Source organism: Musca domestica, unplaced genomic scaffold, assembly GCF_030504385.1.
Source record: "Musca domestica strain aabys unplaced genomic scaffold, Musca_domestica.polishedcontigs.V.1.1 22, whole genome shotgun sequence".
Lineage (NCBI taxonomy): Eukaryota > Metazoa > Arthropoda > Insecta > Diptera > Muscidae > Musca > Musca domestica.
This window is the reverse complement of record NW_026712262.1, coordinates 4550286-4572193: the sequence shown is the minus strand read 5'-3', so window position 1 is coordinate 4572193 and position 21908 is coordinate 4550286. Positions and strand designations below refer to the sequence as shown.

The window sequence follows — 21908 nt, the reverse complement described above, 5'->3', positions numbered from 1 at the left end:
ATATCACAGACCACATAAATAAAGAACAAGATATAATAGTAGAGTCAATAAAGAATTCTCAAAATAGCATAAATTCCAACTCAAGACTTATAAATGATATGCAGTATTTAAATCAGATTAATTTCCACATTGATTTACTGACAAATCATATTAAAGATGTTTCTGAAGCGATGACATTGTCTAGCCTCGGAATTATACCCAAGATGATATTAAATACGCAAGAGTTAGAAGAAATAGGGAACAATTTAGAGAATCAGTCAATTAAAATTGATACAACAGAACATTTATATGAACTCTTACAATTACAGGCATTTTACAATGATACCAATATCGTTTTTAACATTCAAATTCCCCACATCCCATTAACCAATTACACAATTTCCCATACAATTCCTATACCAATTAATAAAACAAAAGAAATAGTTATAAAACCTTACACAATTTATAATAATAATAAAATTCAATATTTCGAAAATTTATGTAAGAAAATCGAAAACATATATTATTGTAAAGAAAGTTCACTACAAGAAACTATGGAAAATTCTTCATGCTTTGGAAAAATCATAAGTAATTTAGAAGCTAATTGTAATCTCAATAATATAGGCCAAATTACAGAAATATCACAACCTGAACAAGGACTTGTGTTAATAAAAAATTTACCGACCACAGAAATGAAAACATCATGTAACTCCGAAAAACATAATATTGAAGGCAACTTATTAATAAATTTTAAAAACTGTAATGTTATTATTAACGGAATTATCTACGAAGATAACCCAAACATATATTGGGACGATTTTATTGTAAAACTACCCACAGAAATAAACATAAAACCTTTGTCTACAATAGAAACTTTAAATATACCTAAACTCAAAGAGTACCATCTAGAAAATAAGTTAGCCATCGAAGAGTTATCAAACAATACAGAACTTCACAGACACATAAATTATGGAACTTTAATGTTAATAATTGGAATTGTAATTTTCACCTATATAATGAAACAGAAGACAAAATTAGTGGTAAATGAACTTCCCGCCAATACTGTTGTCGCTTCTGACCATCAATTCTTTGGCCATCGCTCCATACTAAGGGGGGAGGAGTTACAGAAACAACATCAACAACAACAACATTAACACAAGCACCTACAAAGCCACCAAGGTTAAATCAAGCAAATAAATAATAAAAATTATTAAGAATTGCTAATAAGTCAATAACCGTATGAATTGCTACATATAAAATTAGTAAGAATTTTAAATAGTTCAACAGACCGAAAAAGAACTGTAAAATAAAGAATTGTTCAATAAAAGAATTGTTAAATAAGCATATATTTAAATTTCAAAGAATTGTAAACAGGCCACCAGCTATAGAATTACTAATAATTTTATAAATTGTCAAAATGCAGTTATTGCAATTTTCACTTTAAATAAGTTTATAATCGTAACTTTCATTTTTAATTATTGTTTTCAATAAAGAGGGGTAATTTTTGAGCAACCAACGAATAAACTTGTGTTTTTTTTTATACTCGGATTACTACAAGAATTAACTCGCGCCACCCAAGAATGGTTACAAAATGAGGTTCCTCGCTTCATTTCCAGGGCACTGTGGGTGCTAAAATCTCCGGATACCAATCCGATGGACTATGGTATCTGGAGTATTTTGAAAAGCAATGTTGGCACTAAAAAATACCAAAATGTCGAACACCTCAGGCAAGCGCTTCGTTGGGAATGGGCCAAAATACTGCAAAGCAACATTCATTGGCCGTTTGAAAGCCATAATTCGTGACCAATTCGAACAAATCTAAACCTATTCTAAAATTTGATTTTATTTCCGACATTTTTTGGTTTTCATTTAATAAAAAAAAATTAAAAATTATGGCGTTTGACTTTGTTGCAGTTTTTTATCTCGCCCTGTATGAAAGCTTATACTGAATGTTATTCTTATGGAACACATATCGCGGCGATGGGAGCTTGAATATCAAATCGGATGGAACATATATAGCCTTATCTAAACAAATTTTAACAGACGAAATTCTAGAATTAGTTTGACATGGTGTGCGGAAATCCACATAAAGACACAATATCCTGAACCCCAGTGTGGCGTAGGTTATAGTTACTTAGTTACGGAATGTTTTACCTCATCCTTTATTTGAACTCAAACGTAATAGTTTTAACGTATTAAATTAAAGCTTCTTATTGTTAAAAAAAAAAAAAACTAAATAAAATTGAACTTAATCTTAAACTTAATTGTTCTTTGTTTGTGCTTACTCAAAAGAATATCTCATAGCCGTGTCCTCCAATGCTGGTTATCTTCTCTCCGTGTGTCTTTCTTCTTTTTTCCATTATTTCGTGGTCCGTGGTCCGCCAACCATAAACATTTTTTATTTGTTTTCCATTGGTCATTTTGTTTTTGTTAAATATCCACATATTTTCTCTTCGTTTTTTTGGTTGATAATCTTTTTAGCATAAATTGTGTTATCCTTAAGCCACAGTCCGTCCGCCCCAGTTTGTTTTCGTTTAATAAAGCATGACGCCACCTCGTCCACACCCTCCAAAACAAGTAAATGCCAAAAACCATAGAATTATGTTGTTTGACATTTTAATCTTTCGCCGTTGTGGCAAACTTAAAATTCACATCACATCGTTCCAAATAAAAAAAAACATATTTCGTTAACACTCCCCTCCGTCATGCTCCCCCACCACTATGTGTAAAATGCGCATCGTTATTAATATTTCATAATGAAGTGGCTTAGAATACCATCAGATGGTCGTTTCGAATATCCTCCCCCTCCCCACAAATAATTTACAGCATTAGCTTGAGTCATTCTCCCTCCATTCGTAGGTGAGATCGTCCACGTCCGAATGCAAGCGTAGAACTAAACAAAAATCTCCCTAGGTCTCGTGTGTTACTTCTTGAGTGGGGAAATTTATATGTGTGTGCCTGTGTGTGTTTAAAGTTTCGTATTTGCCTTATTTAAATTCAGTTTACACAGCATCTTTGGATAAAAAAGGACATATTTTCTGCTTGCTCAGATAGCATTATTGTCGGAGAAAAAAAAAAAACAGAAAGAAAAACAAGAGAAATTTAATACTTGTCCTTGTCACTTGGTCAGAGGGTAACACCAATGAAATTGAAAACAATTCCTTGAAAAATCCAAGTTTTGAATTTGAAAAAATGGAAAAAGAAACAAAAACAATTGAGGATATCCTGGTTTCTGCATGATATTATTTTTGTTGGTGAAAAGTTTTTAAAACTTTTCTAGTTTTTTTTTTGTATGGACATTTGTAGTAACATATGTATGCGTATTGTTTTTTGTATTGTCGCCACCAAATTCATGATGTCACTTGCAGTACATGTTGTATTGTATTGCAAGTGACATCACGGAAGTTGTGACCAAAACAATGATGTGCCAAGCATTGTCCAAACTGGGCAGATAGGGACACTAAATATTTAGAATGCATTCTTCGTTAGAAGGAAAACTGACTTTCGGTCTGGTAAGTAGAATATTTTAAAGCCACGGTATATTTTCTAAGTGAATTATCGCATATTCCTGCTTTTGGAGGACATATAGCTTATTTATTCAAAGAGTATCAAAAATTCAAAAATGCGTTTCCATCCACCATAATGTAGAGTTTATATTAAGCTTGTCATACCGACTGTAATACCACGAAATATATATATACTTGACTAGCATATATATACTTGGCTAGCATTAAATTCCATGTCCGTGCATCCATATTTCTGTCTATCTGTGGAAATATCAAATACGAGGATTATTTTGCTCAAAAATGTTAAAGGGTATTATTGGTCCCTTTTTAAAAATATGGTAATAAAAAAAGCTTCTTTAAAACAGGACAGTAGCAAGTCTAAATATTCTACAAAATTATTTGTCATAAAATTCTGCTATAAGTCCTAGAAGACGACAAATCTCTAAATCTTATCTAAATGCCAGGAATACATGGAGAGATAAAAAAACCGCAACAAAAGTCAAACGCCACAGTTTTACATTTTTTTTTAATTTTATTGAATGAAAGCAAAATATGTCGGAAATGGCATCAAATTTTGGAATAAGTTTAGATTTATTCGAATTGGTCACCTTAGGCACGAATTATGGCCTTCAAACGGCAACACGCTGCCCGAATGTTGCTCTGCGATATTTTGGCCCATTCCCGGCGAAGTGCTTGCTTGAGGTGATCGACACTTTGGTATTTTATAATGCCAACCTTGCATTCCAAAATACTCCAGACACAATAGTCGAACGCATTGGTATCCGGAGATTTTGGTGGAAATGAAGCGAGGAACCTCATTTGTAATAATTCTTGGGTGGCGCGTGCCGATGGTGCTGAGTCTTTTTAGAATGTCCAATGTCTGATGTTGCTGTTTTCTGTCGTCCACTTCCCTGACGTTGGGCTACGCTACCAGTATCACGGCAACGAGCGATGGTACGAGACACAAAAGATTTATTCACATTTAAATTCTGGAGTGCTCTATCAATAGCCACTTGTGGTTTTCCAACCAAATATAAAGAAATCACACTATCACGCTTGAATTCCATAACTTTTTTCTAGAAAATCCTCACCAAAATGCTTTTGTACGCTTGTAAACGGTATAATGAGCTGTCACTGGAATAATTTTAACAGCTGTCAGACGAGTGGCTTAGAAATGACAGCAGTCTGAAGTTGGTTGAAGCTTTCTCATCTCACCCTGTATGTTTCATCCGATTTGGTGTTTTAAGTCCCTCACATGCGTAATATGCACTCCACAAGAGTGACATTTGGTACTAAATGTCAGATACATCTCAGAAACACCTCTGCCAAATTTTATCAATAATTGGATCAGATTTGGATATAACTTCGATGTATATCTTCAACCGATTTTGGGTTAATTGTACGCTAAACGGCCAATATCAGTCTTAATAATCTTTATTTTTGGTATATCCGACCGAGTTCAGTGTAGAAGCAAGTACATCAAATTTGGAGAAAATCGGTTCAGATATAGCTATAACTCCCACATATAAGTTTCATCCGATTTGTTTTTTTTTTTTTTTTTTGGTCGACAACAATGGTATTTGTTACAAACTATCTTATAGAGATCAGAAATACCTTTGCCAAATCTTAACACGAACGACTACGATTTGTATATAACTCCCATATATATCCACAATCCGATTTCAGGTTTATTGTGCAAATAATTGCTAATATCAGCACAAATGGAGTGAATTTCGGGATGTAACTTTCCATTTTGTGGAACTCGGCTCCGATATATATTTATACCCTACACCACTAGGTGGTCATGGTATTATGTCTTTGTGCATTTGTTTGTAACAGGCAAAAGGAAACGAGATAGACCCATAGTTCCTTTTGATGATCTGCATAGAATCACATTCTGAGTCGATTTATGCTGTCCGTCCGTCCGTCTGTCCATGTATTTTTGTAAACAAAGTACAGTTCGAATTTATTGCCCTATCCAGATGAAATTTTGCACAAATCATTTGTTTGGCCCAAGGACGAACCCTATTGAAATTGGAGATAATCGGTCAAAATTTAGATATAGCTCCCATATATATCTTCGCCCGATTTGCCTTTTATTGTGCACCAAACGTGTAATATCAGTCCGAATAGTATGGAATTTTGCACGTACGATCAGATTGGACTTGAAAATAAGTATGCCAAATTTGATCGAAATCGGTTCAGATATTGCCATAGCTTCCATATATATTGTTCATCCGATTTGTTATTTTTCCTCCGCAGCCGCAATATGCACTCTGAAACAACAATATTAGGGGAAATATATCAAATACAGCTCAGAGATATATTTGCCAAATTTTATCGAGATCGGTTCAGATTTGGATATAGCTCCCATATATATCTTTATCCGATTTCAAATTAATTGTGCACCAAATGAGCAATATAAGTCCGAATTTAAGAGATACAAATGCTTCGGCATATTTATTCCTTTGAACTTTAAACTATAATTATAATCATAGCGTGTATGCTTGAATTCTCCCATAAAAACTTTTAATTGTTATGTTGAGCTCTACTAAATAAGCAAAGTGGTGTAGGGTATCATAAAGTCGGCCCCGTCCGACTTTTGATTTTTTCTTACTTTTTTTTTTGTATATGACACTCTTTTATTATATAAACGGTATTGACTTGGCCAGTAAAAATTGTAATTAAAAAAAATTAAACGTATTTCATTCCCATATTGTGTTTTTTAATTTCTCCGACATCCCCCTTATTAAGCTGAAATTTTCGCAAAATTCTATACCAATTTTCTCTTCACTAATTTGAAAATTCTCCAAACTAAAAGAAAATATTTCCTGAAATTTGGTAATTTCATTTGTTCGTTCTTTTATTCAACAGCAAACTTTTTTATTTTTTTATTTAACTCAAATTGAATTATTTTTTTGTTTTCAAACTTCGGATAAAGGTCACTTGAGAAAAAGGAATGTAAAGTCGTTACCTTGCTCCGAATTCTTAGAATAATTACAAAATTGCCTTTGAATAGGTAATTGAGTGGCAACACTGTAGTGTTCCTTGGAGATGTATTGTTTGTATGTTTATGTGTGCAGTTATTTGTGTGTGTGTAAACAATTCGAAATAATTCTTTAACAGCTTTTGTTGCGTTTTGTCGTTTTGAGCGACACAATTACGAAATTAAGAACAAGGCCCGAGCAAAGCCAACCCTATTCACTGAAATCCACCGCGATACTCTGTGATGTGTGTAAATTGTGCAGCGATATGAAAAAATAATTGCAACAATATGAAGGCTAGACAAATAATGTTGGAATTGTGTGCGGGTTAGGAGTTCAAATATTGACTAATGGTTTATTTTAATAGAGGGTGATGAATACGTTTGGGGTGTCATTTTTAGAAAATCTATTTACTTTCCAACAAATGCGCTCATGTTGAAAATTACATAGTTTTTTTTTTTTTTTAGAAAAGGGGAAATTTTCAAAATAAAGCTTTCTGTATATATGGAATTTTAAAATAACGAGACACATTTTCGGTCTGCCACGCGTCCTAAATCGTCTTATTCGGCTGACAACAATTAAGACATTTATATTTTATATGATCATGTAAGACCCTACAAAGTATATATATTTTGGATCACAGCAATATTCTAGGTCGATTTATCGATGTCCGTCTGTCCGTCTGCCTGTGTGTTTGTATCTCTGTCTGTCGTAATCACTCTATATTTCGGGATATGTCGGTCCACGTTTTCGTATAGCCCCCCACATAACGATACCTCCCGATATTCGGTATTTGGATAATTTTAGCGACATTTTTCACCGAAACTGCTTCAAATTTCGTATTTAAAGTTCGGAATCGGTACAACTGGCTGTGACAGATTTTATGCAAAATTACTTATGCAGGTCCACGCCTTCGTAGAGCACCCACATAACGGTTTCATTTAAGCGGTATTTTTCTACGATTTTTATACCCTACGTCATGTAGTGGTAAGGGTAATATGTCTTTGTGCATTTTTTTGCATTTTTGGAAGTGAGATAGACCCATAGATACTTTTGAGGATATTTATAGAATCACTTTCTGGGTCGATTTAAGCACGTCAGTCCGTTCGTCCGACCGTCAGTCCATATATTCTTGTGAACAAAATGCAGGTCGCATTTATTATCCGATTGAGATGCAGTTTTTGCAAACTATATTTGTTTGGCCTAAGGACGAACCTAATTGAAATTAGCGATAATCGGATCAGATTTAGATATAGTTCCCAAATATCTTCAACCGATTTCAGCTTAATTGTGCACCAGGTGACTAATATAAGCCCAAATGACCTGTATTTTGGTACATCCAACCGAATTCAGTCTAGAAGCAGGTAAATTTAATTTGGAGAAAATCGGTTCAGATATAGCTATAGTTCCCATATATATGTTTCATCCGATTTGGGGTTTTAAAAGCCGGGTATGCGTAATATGCAGTCCAGAAGAATGACATTGGTACCGGACATTAGATACTGCTCGAAATAACCTCTGCCAAATTTTATCGATATCGGCTCAGATATGGATATAACTCCCATATATATCTTTATCAGATATCAGGTTTATGGTGCACCATATGGCTAATATCAGCCTAAATCAACTGAATTTTGGCAATAACGACTGAATTCAAATTTTGTGTAAATCGGTTCAGATATAGCAATATGTTTTTTCCGATTGGGGCTTAAAGTCCCTCACAAGCGTAATATGCATTCTACAACAACGATCTTTGGTACCAAATATAAGATACAGATTCGAAATACACGTATCAAATTTTATCAAGGTATGTTCAGGTTTGGATATAGCTGCCATATATATCCTCAACCGATTTTGGATTAATTGTGCACCAAATTGCTAATATCTGTCCAAAAGTTTTGAATTTTGGTACATCCGACCAAATTCAGTGTAGAAACAAGTACATCGAATTCGGAGAAAATCGGTTCAGATATAGATATAGCTCTCATAAATATGTTTCATGATATTTGGTACGAGATATCTTATAAAGCTCGGAAATGCTGTAGCCAAATTTTATGCAGAACGGCTAAGATTTGGATAAAGCTCCAATATATATCCTTAATCCGATTTCACCTTTATTGTGCAAATAATGGCTAATATCAGCTCAAATGGAGTGCATTTCGAGACGTATGTTTCAATTTTTTTCAACTCGGCTCCGATATATATCTTTTTAATATAATCCTTCTGCAAGTGATATCATGCACTCTATAGCAAACTATAACTGCTCTAATTGTTGGTATGATCTACTTCAAATAAATTCTTTTGTTATGGGAGCTCTACTAAATATGCATAGTGATGTAGGGTATCACATAGCCAGCCCCGACCGACTTTGGATTTTTCCTTACTAATTTTTTTTTCAGAGTGTACCCGACATCTGCAAATTTTGTGTTTCTATATATTGTTTTGTAAACTAATAAGTAAATAAGCGAACCGAACTTTTAATACCCCCTTACATTTTGAAGGAACATGAAAAATGTCCAAAATATTCTGTCGAAATAAAACCGCTTAAAAGAAAACCGTTAAATGGGGCTATACGAAGATGTGATCCTGCATAAGTAATTTTTTGTCATCGGCTGCAGTACCTATTTCGAACTTTAAATATGAAATTTGAAAAAAATTAGCTAAAATCACCCAAATAGCTAATATCGGAAGGTACCGCTTTATGGGGCTTATACCATATCGTGGACCTATGTAGACAATTCCCTTTCAGGTTCAGGCTCAGTACTCACAGAAAACTCCTTGTGTAGCTATATATCGTATAGCCCCGTTATATGCAGGCTATACGATATCGTGAACCGATATAGCCCATCTTCAAACTTGACCTGCCTGCAGACAAAAGACTGATCTGTGCAAAATTTTGAGCTTCCTATCTTAATTCATCAAGAATCAAGAATATAACTTTGGTTGATGAGCTTAATATATCCTCCATACTATGTATGGTGGAGGTTATAAAAGCAAAGAAAATTATATAAAAAAAATCTGTTTAATTGGAACCCATTATTTGGGGGCTGCATAAGTAATTTTCTGTCATAGGCTATAGTACCGATTCCAAATTGTCAAAATTTGAAACAAATCCGGTGAATAATGTTGCTAAAATCGTCGAAATACCGAATATAGTAATGAGCCATACGAAAACGTGGACCCATCTACAAACTTAACCTTCCTACTGGTTAAATACACCTGTGCGTAAGATTTTATCCTTCTTTCTCCATTCGTTTGATATAGAAGAAAAGATAGCATGATTATATCAGTTAGACACACAGACAGGCGGACAATGCTAAATCGGAGATAGCATCAAATTTTAGAATAAGTTAAGATTTTTTTCGAATTGGTCACCTATGACAAGAATTATGGCCTTCAAATGGCCAATGAAACCGGCACACGCTGACCGAATGTTGCTCTGCGGTATTTTGGCCCATTCCCGGCGAAGCGCTTGCTTGAGGTGATCGATATTTTGGTATTTTTAGTGCCAAAATACTCCAGACACAATAGTCCAGCGGAATGGTATCCGTAGATTTCGGTGGCCATTGGACACTGGAAATGAAGCGATGAACCTCATTTTGTAACCATTATAGGGCGGCGCGGCCACAACGTTTGCGTGCCCAAGGCTTTAATACACCCTCCAGTCGATTAATAGAGCGGGGAGCCACCATCGGCTGTTATGGCGGCCCACACCATAGCCATGGCCGGCGCTTGAGTTCTGGCGGCCAACCGAAGGTGCACATTTTCAGCTGATCTCTTTGACAAGGAAACACGATCATTTTGTTTGTTTACAAACTGCGGGACAGTTTGTCTATTTATTTTCTGTTGCGGTGTAAGTTCTTGCACCTTTTGGAATTTCTATTGCTTTATCCCGAGCTCATTTTTCAATATTTGCGGAATGGAATATTCCAATATGTTCAGCTCACGTGCCATTTTTCGGCCACTGCGACGCGGGTTTCGATCAAGTCGTTTCTTTACTTTTCGAACCATTTCTGCTGATGTTGCTGTTTTCTTCTGTCCAGTTCCTTGAAGTCGGGCTACGCTACCAGTGTCACGGTGGTACGAAACACAAAATATTTATTCACATTCAAATGCTGGGGCGTTCTAACAGCCAAATATAAAGAAATCACACTATCACGCTTGAATTACATCACGAATAACTTTTTTCAGGAAAATTCTCGCAAAAATGCTTTTGTACGCTTGTAAACAATATGATGAGCTGTCACTGGAATAATTTTAACAGCCTTCGGACGAGTGGCTTAGAAATTACAGTATTCTGAAGTTGGTTGCAGTTTTTTCATCTCACCCTGTATAACCTCGTTAAAATGGTGGAAATAAATATTCGGTATAGCCTCCCTCCGGATCTCCCTTCAGTAAATCAACCTCCATTTTTATACCCTACACCACATAGTGGTAAGGGTATTATGTTTTTGTGCATTTGTTTGTAACATGGAGAAGGAAACGAGATAGACCCATAGTTACTTTTGAGAACCTTCATAGAATCACTTTCTGAGTCGATTTATGCATGTCAGTCCGTCTGTCCGTCTGTCCATGTATTCTTGTGAACAAAATGCAGGTCGCATTTATTATCCGATTGAGATGAAATTTTCCAAACGATATTTTTTTGGCCCAAGGACGAACCCTATTGGTGAGAATCGGATCAAATTTAGATATAGCTCCCATATATATCTTCATCCGATTTCGGGTTAAATGTGCACCAAATGTCCACTATCAGTCCACTATCAGTCCAAATTACCTGAACCCAACCGAGTTCGGCCTAGAAGCAAGTATATCAAATTTGGAGAAAATCGGTTCAGAAACAGCTATAGCTCCCATATATATGTTTTATCCGATTTGGTGTTTAAGCCTCTCCCATTCGTAATATGCACTCCATAAGAATGATATTTGGTACCAGATATAAGATACAGCCCAGAAATAGCTGTTTGTAATTTTATCGGTTCAGATTTGGATATAGCTCCCATATATATCTTCATCCGATTTCGGGTTAATTGTGCACCAAATGGCCGATATAAGTCCAAATGGACTGAATTTTAGTAAATCGGACCAAATTCAGCCTAGAAGCAAGTATATCAAATTTAGTGAAAATCGGTTCAGATATAGATATAGCAACCATATATATGTTTCATACGATTTAGTGTTTTAGTCCCTTGCATTCGTAATATTCACTCCACAACCGTGATATTTGATACCAGGTATTAGATGGAGCACAGGAATAGCTGTTTTAAATTTTACCGAAATCGGTTCAGATTTGGATATAGCTCCCATATATATCTTCATCCGATTTCGGGTGATTGACCACCAAATGGCCGTAATAGCATCAATTTTGGCAAATCCGACCGAAACCAGCTTAGAAGCAAGTACACCAATTTTAGTAAAAATCGGTTCAGATATAGCTAGAGCTTCCATATATATCTTCATCCGATTTCGTGTTAATTGTGCATCAAATGGCCAATATCAGCCCAAATGGCATGCATTTTCGTACATAAGACCGAATTCAGTCTAGAAGCTAATACGTCAAATTTAGAGAAACCCGGTTCAGAGATAGCTATAGTTCGTAAAATGCACGATAGAATTAGATAGATTTTGATTTTGTACCAAATATCTCATAGAGCTCTGAAATGCCTTGTATAAACCTTTTTACGAGAGCTCTACTAAATATGCATAGTGGTGTAGGGTATCATATAGTCGGGCCCGCCCGACTTTTGAGCTTTCCTTACTGGTTATACCTAACTCGTTTATGTACACAACAATTAGTTTATGACACACTGTTGCAAATTGTTTAGAGAGTTAAGCTGTTAATTGCATTAAATTCAACGTCGAGCGAAAATGTTCAAATGTTCTTTTCAGCAGGGACGGGCTTCACTTCACTTCGCTTCGGATCAGAAGCATAGTCATATTTTTGTGACTAAACAACTAAGCCGGCATTTAAGTTTATTATTTAAGTGTGTCAGTTTGTTCTATTTCAGCCAGCGGAGGGAAGGGTTCTGTAACAATGGATAAATTAAGAAAACTTACATACCGTTATTGTGCGGCAGCGTCAGCCGTTGTTGTTCCTGTAATTATTGTTTGCCTACACTGATGGTTGGTTGTCAGCGATGAAGCCGTGTGTTGTTATTGTTGTAGTTGCTGTTGTTTGATGTTGCTGCTGTTCTTTCCGTCTTTCTTTCGTTCGTTCGCTTGCTTTTGATTAACTTTAATTAAGTTAATAACACCACTCACTCTCTCATTCACTCGCTCGCTTGACGACATGACGCTTCAATTCACAACGTTCATCACAAAGCTCAAGCCGACGAAGGGGACAGGGCCAACGACGAAATGTATCAGCAATGAACACCAGCACCAGCACCACCACCATTGCCGATGCCGCCTTGAGTATCGGAACAGCCACCACAGATGCATTAGTCCTGCGAGAACACGTAGGCTTTGTGTACTCCTCCATGGAGCAAGTGCCGTGGCGGAATTGTGTTGCACAGCTGCCGGTAATTCACCTGCAAAGAATGCGAACAAAAGAAACGATAAAAGCAGAAGGCCAATTTGCATTTCGAGTCGAGTCAACCACACCGCGCCAAACATTTCTTGGCGGCACATTTTCCTAACCTCAGTGCAAACATGAATCGCGTTTAATTAAAGCCAAGAATTAGCAGCATGACTAGGCCCTGCCTTCACAAAAATGAAGGCAGGGAAGGGAAGGGGTGTCGGAGATGAAGTTAACAGATGCTTGCAATGAGTGGGAAAATATTTACAAAATTTATGTAAATGTTAATAAATTTGGATTCGATAGATAAGAGTATAACGAGAGCTTGTTGTGAGTGAAAGCAATGAAAGAGGATGTTTGCAGTGGGGGGATTTGAAGTCAAGTATCTAATCTATCTGTTTGTGGCTAGCTAATAGGGTGGGTGTAGTAGTTATGGGGAGCGTATGAGTTATGAGAACGAAAGACAAAAGCGTTTTGTATACGCAGTTGAGAACCAGTGCAGGGGTATTCAAATAAAAAGGGGAATTGAGTTCTGTGGAAATTGAAAATTAATTTATGAAAGGCAAATTGAATGCAAAAGTAATATTCAGTGGAAGTTGTTGTATGACGAACAAGAGGCAATGTGGTAGAAGTTGTTCACAAATCTAAGTCATATTCTAATAGAGATAAGATTTTCGTGCTAAGCATACCCTCTACTAAAAATCAAAAGCAATTTTGCTCTTGGTTTAATATTTGAATTTTAAGAAAAAAAAAAATTGGAAGACAGCTACTTTAAATCCAGATTTAAGTTCGACTCAATTTAAAAATTTGCATTCATTTTATGGAAGGCCCTTCCTTGGTCAATGTGAAACATAAAGTTAATAACAAATGCTAGTTAAAATAGTAATTGGGTTAAAGTTTTTAAAAATTTCAAACATTTAATTGTTCATTTAAAGGAAAAACAAATATTATTACGTATATTAATAAAAGAGTAAAATAATTGACTATCTGACTAAAATTGGTACAATTTGGAATTGGGTGAACGGATAGGTCTGGAAATTTAAAATTTTGGTATTGGGGTCTCTATCTCTGATGGGCAGGGTTAAGATAAGGACTTGGGTTTCAAATACGTTCAGCAAGCATACGAGAAGTTCTATATTGGGTATTGCGTGAACGGATACTGCTTGAAATCTAAAATTTGGTATTAGGATCAGGAGGTGGTTTTGGAAATCCGTACTAAAAAGTAAAATAAGTGGGATTACTTTTTGTGCAGTTTGGCTGATACATGGCGGGGATTTGGATATACAAACAAACAAGTTAACAGATGACAAGGAAAAAAAATGTAAGTTCGGCTGGGTCGAACTTTGAACAATTTTCAAAAAAATAAAATCCGTTAAAAATTCTGTTAAAATCTTAAAAATACTGAATTTAGCCGTATATTAGGGTCTATACGACGACGTGTTCCTGCATAGGCAACTTTTGTCACAAGCTATTACAATATTCAAATGCGAAACTTGAAAACAAATCTGTTTATAATGTAGCTAAAACCATCAAAATACCGAATATAGGGAGCTACCATGGGGGTTATGAAACGTGGACCTTCACAGACAATTTTCTGTCGTAGGCTGTAGTATCCATTATGAAATTCAAATACCAAATTTGAAAAAGTTCCTCTAAATAATGTCGCTAAAAGCATAAAAATACCGAATATCGTGGGGGGGGGGGTACCGTTATATGGGGGCTATACGAAGACGTGGACCTACATAATCCATTTTCAATACCAGAAGACCTGCAGATATAGTACACACTTGAGTAAAATTTTATCAACCTACTTCATTTCGTTCGAAAGCCAGAGTGATTTCCATAGATGGATAGACGGACGGAACTGGTAAATCGACATAGAATTTTATGCTGATCGAGGTATTACAAACGGAATGACAAACTTAATATACCCTCCATACTATGGTGGAGGGTATAAAAAGGTATCTGTCGGTTTTTTCGACAGATCTATAACCTCAGTCAATGTATGATTATTTAAAAATATTTTGACTTCTGTTATGATTATTCAAACAAATGTGGAATGGGCCAATATTGTCCATTTCGCATAAATATTGCGACCTGCCAGGATTTGACTATATTGGTAACTTCCTTCAATTTACATGGCATATGTGATAATTTTTAGAAAATCTCAACATGTGCATGAGGTACCAGATATAGTCGAGTGAAGTATTACATTTTCATGCTTCATCTAATTCATATAAACTTATTGGTGTGGGCAAAGTTACAAGAAAATCAAACATTTTATGTCCGATTTTATTCGAAATTATAAATTCCACATTCATCCAGGTTTCAGGTCGGGAGAAATATATTTAGATATAGCAAGTTGTAAAACATGGCTGAGTTGTTTCGCAATTTATGACAAATAAAATTACTGGAAATTTTGACCCTTTGTGGGTGAGGTACCAGAATGGGTTCGCATATATATATATATATATATATATATATATATATATATATATATATATCATCTTCAAAACAAATTTGAAGAGATGTGGATGCCTTCTTCGCTTTCTTTGAGCGTTTTCTTCTTGAAAATATTGAAACCTATGTTGGACTGGTACCAGAAGAAATGGCCCGATCTCTAGCATCTTTATAATATCATCTTGTGTTGTCGGAAATATTGAATATCGATTGGTAATTTCGTGTTTTATGAGCCTCATTTTTATTCAAAATTTTGACCCCTTGTGGGGGAGGAACCAGAAGGAGTGAGCCGGTATATCCCATCTTCACAATAGATCTTGTGTCAGTAGAAATGATGGGATGTGTGAAATATAAATAGAACCCGATGCTTATTTCGGACTTTGTAAATGTTTTGGTTATTCAAAACATTGAGTCTTTGTGGGGGAGGTAGCAGAAGGAATGGTCCGATCTCTGCCGTCTTTAAAACAGATCCTGTGTTGATAGAAATATTGAGATGTGTCAAGTCTAAATGGAATCGGATGTTAATTTCGTGTTTTATGAGCTTAATGGATATTTAAAATTTCTACCTTTTGTGGGGGAAGTAACAGAAGCAGTCAACCGATATATTCCGTCTTACTACCAGATCTTGACTTCACAAAAATAGTAGGATGTGTGAAATTTCGGTCTCTGACATCATATTATATAAGAGTTATAATGATTCAAAATTTTGACCCTTTGTGGGAGAGGCACTTGATGGAGTGGTCCAATATTTTCCATTTTCACACCCGACCTAGCACTGACGCAAATATTAAGATTTGCAAAGTTGGAGTAAAATCGGATTATCGTTTCTCTCTTCGACCATATGTGTGGGAGGTACCAGAAGGTGGAGGCCGATATATTCCATTATTACACCAGACTTAGGGTTAATAAAAGTATTGGGATGAGTGAAATTTGAAGACAATCGGGCTTTTACTTCACATTTTATAGGAGTTATAATTATTCAAAATGTTGACCCCCTCCCTTTGGGGGAGGTACTTGATGGTGTAGACCGATATTGTCCATTTTCACACCTGACCTAGCACTGACGTAAATATTAGGATTTGCAAAGTTGGAGTAAATCGGATTATCATTTCTCTTTCTGTTCAAAAAATATATATTTTGAAAATTTCGACCTTTTGTGGGGGTGGTAGCAGAAGGAGTGGGCCGATATATTCCATTTTGGGTTAATATAAGTATTGGGATATGTGAAATTTGAAGACAATCGGAGTCTTACATCACATTTTATAAGAGTTGTAATTATTCAAAATGTTGACTCCTTGTGGGTGATGTACTTGATGGAGTGGTCCAATATTGTTAATTTTCACACCCGACCTAGCACTGACGCAAATATTACGATTTGCAAAGTTGAAAAATCGGATTGTCCTGTTTCATCCTGTGCACTAAAATATTTTTTGTACATTTCGACCTTTTGTGGGGCCATCTTCGAACTCGATCTAAGTTTGATAAACCAAGTTTGGACCAAATCGGATACTCCCATCGAGAGTTATCGTGCACAACAGACAGCCGGGCGGGCGGATATCGCTAGATCCACTTCAAATGTCCTGAAACGGATTTGGTTCAAAGAGACCTAGGGTCTAAAATCGTTATTTCGATGAGGCACGTTTTGGCTGTATCAAATGATATACAGGGTGAGAGAAAACAAAAACTGCAACAAAGTCAAACGCCATATTTTTTACAGCAAAAAATGTCGGAAATAGTATCAAATTTTAGAATAAGTTTAGATTTGTTCGAATTGGACACCTTTGGCACGAATTATGGCCTTCAAACGGCCAATGAAATCGTCAGACGCTGCCCGAATGTTGCTCTGAGGCATTTTGGTCCATTCCCGGCAAAGCGCTTGCTTGAGGTGATCGACACTTTGGAATTTTTTAATGTCAACCTTGCTTTCCAAAATACTACAGACATAATAGTCCAACGGATTGGTATTGGATCCGGAGATTTTGGTGGCCATTATGTCGATTAATACGAGCGGAGAGCGACCATCGGCTGTTATGGCGGCCCATACCATCACCATGACTGGCGCTTGAGTTCTGGTGGCCAACCGAAGATACACATTTTCAGCTGACCTCTTTGGCAAGTAAACTCAATCATTTTGTTTGTTTACAAACTGCTGGACAACGAATGTTTTCTCATCGGAGAAAGCCAAATTCAGCAGTTCACCACTTTTGGCCAACCGAAGCAACTCTTAAGCTCTTTTCAGTCTATTTTCCTTCTGTTGCGGTGTAACTTCTTGCACTTTTTGGAATTTCAATGGCTTTGCCGCGAGCTCATTTTTTAATATTTTCCGAATGGAATGTTGCGACGCGATCAACTCGCTTCTTTAATTTTCGAATCATTTTTGCTAATGTTGCTGTTTTCTTCCGTCCACTTCCTTGACATCGGGCTATGCTACCAGTATCACGGTAACGAGCGATGGTACGAGACACAAAAGATTTATTCACATTTCAATCCTGGAGTGTTCTAACGATAGCCACTTGTGGTTTTCCAGCCAAATATAAAGAACTCACTCTATCACGCGTGAATACATCACGAATAACTTTTTTTCTGGAAAATTCTCACCTATATGCTTTTGTACGCTGGTAAACAATGTAATGAGCTGTCACTGGAATAATTTTAACAGCTGGCTTTTAAATGAGAGCAGTCTAAAGTTGGTTGCAGGTTTTTCAGGTTTTTCCTGTATACCTAAAACTCACGAATTTCGGGGAATCTTAATTCGAACATTTCTTAAAGGGAGGGACTTGCAATCTCTCTATTTTAGTTACTTTGTGATGTAAACTTTTAAGACGCCCACACGCGTGTCTTCTCTTTTTGGCTCTAATTTTTTAATTTGCTGGATTTCCGTGTTATTATTTTCCTCTTCATCCTTTTATGACCTCTCTATGACTTTCATTTCCCTAAACATTGCCAATCTACATCCGTGCTCATTTATATTTTAATTTATAACATCAAAACCTTGTTCCATACTAAATATCCTATTCGATCTATTGAATTCTTTATACGGTTTATGTGAATTTATTTCCCCGAGAGTATTAAAATATGGCATAATCTAATAACGAAATTACAGAATTTTGCATATACAACCAATATCTTATTCATTGTTAGTATTGGAATTTATGCATTAACCTCCCCCACCCTTCTCGGATTGGAAATTAGTTACAAAATTTAATCTGGAAATATACATTCTTTAATTTCCTGAAAATGGCCAACTCCTCTTGGCCCAAGGAATGAACTGTTATTAGCCTTTTGTGTGCCCCCCGGGCCAATTGAACATTGATACAATGTCGTAAAACTTGGCACAAACAAGGGTTAAGATAAATGTAAATTAATTACCGAAATGTGTCGAGAACTTTCGAATGAAGTTAACAACAGCCGTAGCAGCAGTATCTTCTCGAGATTCGAACTGAGCTGCTGACATTTTTGCTGTTGTTATTGTTTCACCTTGAAGTTGTGCAAATACGAAATGGGAGAATTGCTTTTTGGTTGCCAGACTGAATGTCTTAATCGTAGAGCAGGGCAAAGGACAATGAAACGGAAGGGCAAAAGGGAGCTTGGAAGGGATGTATGTATGTGTGTGTGTGCTTTAAATTAATTAAAAATGTGTGTCATACGACTGCATCTTGGCCAACAGAGATTGGGGGAAAATAGCAAAAGTGTTTCTATCTTTGTTTGCCATTTGTTTGTCGTCTTCTTCTTCTTCTTCGATATCGAGTCCGACTACCGGCTCTCTATTGACTTTGTACTTTTCTGCATTCTACTCACCTGTCAACACCTGCACCTGGACAATGGCTGTGAAGAGTCTGCCAATCGAACATGAATAATTGCCACTGTCGGAGAGCTTGGCATCCGTAATGGTAACTCTGCTCGTTAGCCATTTATCGTTTGAACTGTAAAATGTAAACAAGACAACAAATACAACAATAACAACATTAGAGAGTTATACATTTATTAAAGGACATCGGAGGGGGAGAGAGAGAGAGAGGGGGGACGGTGTGTTGGTGTATTTGTCTTGTATCGGTATGTACGCAATGTAAACGACATTAAACTATGCAAACTAACCCATAAAGGATATCCTAATAAATTAATCAAATCCTGTGATTTAATTCAACAGAGATAGACCACCACACTTGACCGAGATAATTGTAAAATGGACCCGGCACTAATGCCGAGTTAAGTCAATAACACGATAAGGTGATTTATTTGTTATGTTCGACGTGAGTGTTCAGATGCCAAAGGGAAATCCGGTTTGGATGCTAAGCGAAGAGCACAAAATTAATCATGCGGATTTGCTTTGCGGTTTTCTACTGATTTCTGGAGAAATTCTTTAATTAAATAATTGATTTTATTCATGTCAGCAGTTTTAACAAAAAGGATAGTAGGGTGTGAGAAAAATTTCGAAAATATAAGATTTTGATGTGCTTTAAAAGTTATATACGGAAATGTTAGTCGGGTTTGTCGACAGATGTATACCCTTATGCCAGTTTATTAAAATATATTTTGACCTACATTACGATTATTCAAAATGTTGACCCATTATGGAGGAGATACTAAAGAAGTGGACCAATATTATCCACTTCTTACCGATAAATTGACAAAAAATATGTAATATACCAAGTTTGAAAAGAATCGCCGACTTTTCATGAAGGGTACCTTTGTGGGGGAGGTACCAGAAGAAGAAGTCCGATATATTACACCTTCACACCAGATATTACGTTATAGAAAAGTTGGAATGTGTGAAATTTCAAGTGAATCTGATGCTTATTATATGACAGATATAAATATTTAAAATTTTGACTCCTTGTGGATGAGACAACATATTCCGATATATTCTATCTACACATATGATTTTGTGTTGATAGAAATGTTGGGATGTGCCGAGTTAGAAAATAATCGAATGCACATAAGTAATTTGTTCAAAAATTTGGTCCATTATGGAGGAGGTTCCAGAAGGAGTGGATCGATATCTACCATCTTCCCACCAGATCTTGTTTTGCTAGAAATATTGGGATGTGTTAGACTGAACCTGTTGTGGGGGAGATAGATGATGGAGTGGGCCGATATTGTCCATTTTCGCACCTAACTTAGCACTGATACAAGTATTGGACTTTGTAAAATTTTGACAAAATCGGAGGATTCTTTCTTGTTGTACACGGTAAATTATTTTCTATAAAAATTTTGATATTTTGTGGGGAGATACCAAAAGAAGTGGACCGATATTAACCTTCTGGGATTTCAATTTAATTTCTTACGATAATATTGCGATGTACAAAGTTTTGGTCCATTCAGATACTCCCTTCGAGAATTATCTTGCGCACTAGCCAGACAGACGGAGGGACGGAATTCCCTAGATCGACTCCAAAATGCCCTGAAACAAATTTGGTCCAAATAGACCTAGGGTCTAAAATCGTTATTTTGATGAGGCACATTTTGGCCGTATCGAATGATATTTACCCTCCGTATAACACTAGCCCATAAACTGAGTGTATAAATCATTCAGCAGGCTCTAACTATTTGGTTGAAATAGATGAGCTTGAAGATGATTTATATTTAACATACAATCTAAAACATGTCTATCTATTAAAATCAGGACAGATGCAGTATTATTATACCCTCCACCATAGTATGGTGGGTATATGCCGTTTGTAACACCTCGAAATATACATTTTAGACCCCACAAAGCATATATACTCATGATTAGCATAAATTGCATGACGATTTAGCGATGTCCGCCCGTTTGTAGAAATCACTCTAGCTTCCGAACGAAATGAAGTAGATTGATAAAATTTTACTCAAGTGTATAATATGTCTGCAAACGGGCCATGTAGGTCCACGTTTTGGTATAGCCCCCATATAATGCTACCTCCCTATTTTCGGTATCTTGATGATTTTATCGACATTATTAACCGGATTTGTTTCAAATTTGGTATTTGAAGTTTGTTATGGATACTTCAGCCTATGACAGAAAATTGTCTGTGCATGTCCACGTTTAGGTACAGCCCCAGCTATATTAGTACCTCCCTATATTCGGTATTTCGATGATTTTAAATATATTATTCACAGATTTTTTTTAAGTTTCACATTTGAATATTGTAATGGCTTGTGACAAGAGTTGCCTATACAGGTCTACATCGTCGTATAGACCCTAATATACGGTTACATTCGGTATTTTTAAGATTTTAACAGAATTTTTAACGGATTTTATTTATTGAAATTGCTAAATTGGTCAATGGTGGAGGGTATTCAATTACAGCTTTTTTAATTGTTCTTTCCAAAAAAGAAAAATATAAATAATATAAAAAACCTAAAAATTTGGTACGATGTAGGAAGAATTGATTTAAAATTGTTTGTTAAACTGAACAAATTGTGAATTTTGAGTACTAAAACGTACCAAACGTACTTTTGGAACGAATCTAAAATTGACTTTTT

General features: G+C 35.9%; 1 protein-coding gene across 1 annotated transcript in view; it reads right to left on the bottom strand.

Annotated features, from left to right (window-relative positions):
• The window catches only part of LOC101896333 (mucin-3A), a 266310-nt gene that overhangs the window by 62327 nt on the left and 182075 nt on the right, over nt 1-21908 (bottom strand). Inside the window, exons 6-7 of the mRNA XM_011292830.3 lie at nt 19245-19369; nt 12531-12999 (exon numbers count right to left, since the gene is read on the bottom strand). Coding sequence (XP_011291132.2) covers nt 12767-12999; nt 19245-19369 — 358 coding nt within the window. The 3' untranslated portion in view covers nt 12531-12766. The remainder of the gene's footprint in view (nt 1-12530; nt 13000-19244; nt 19370-21908) is intronic.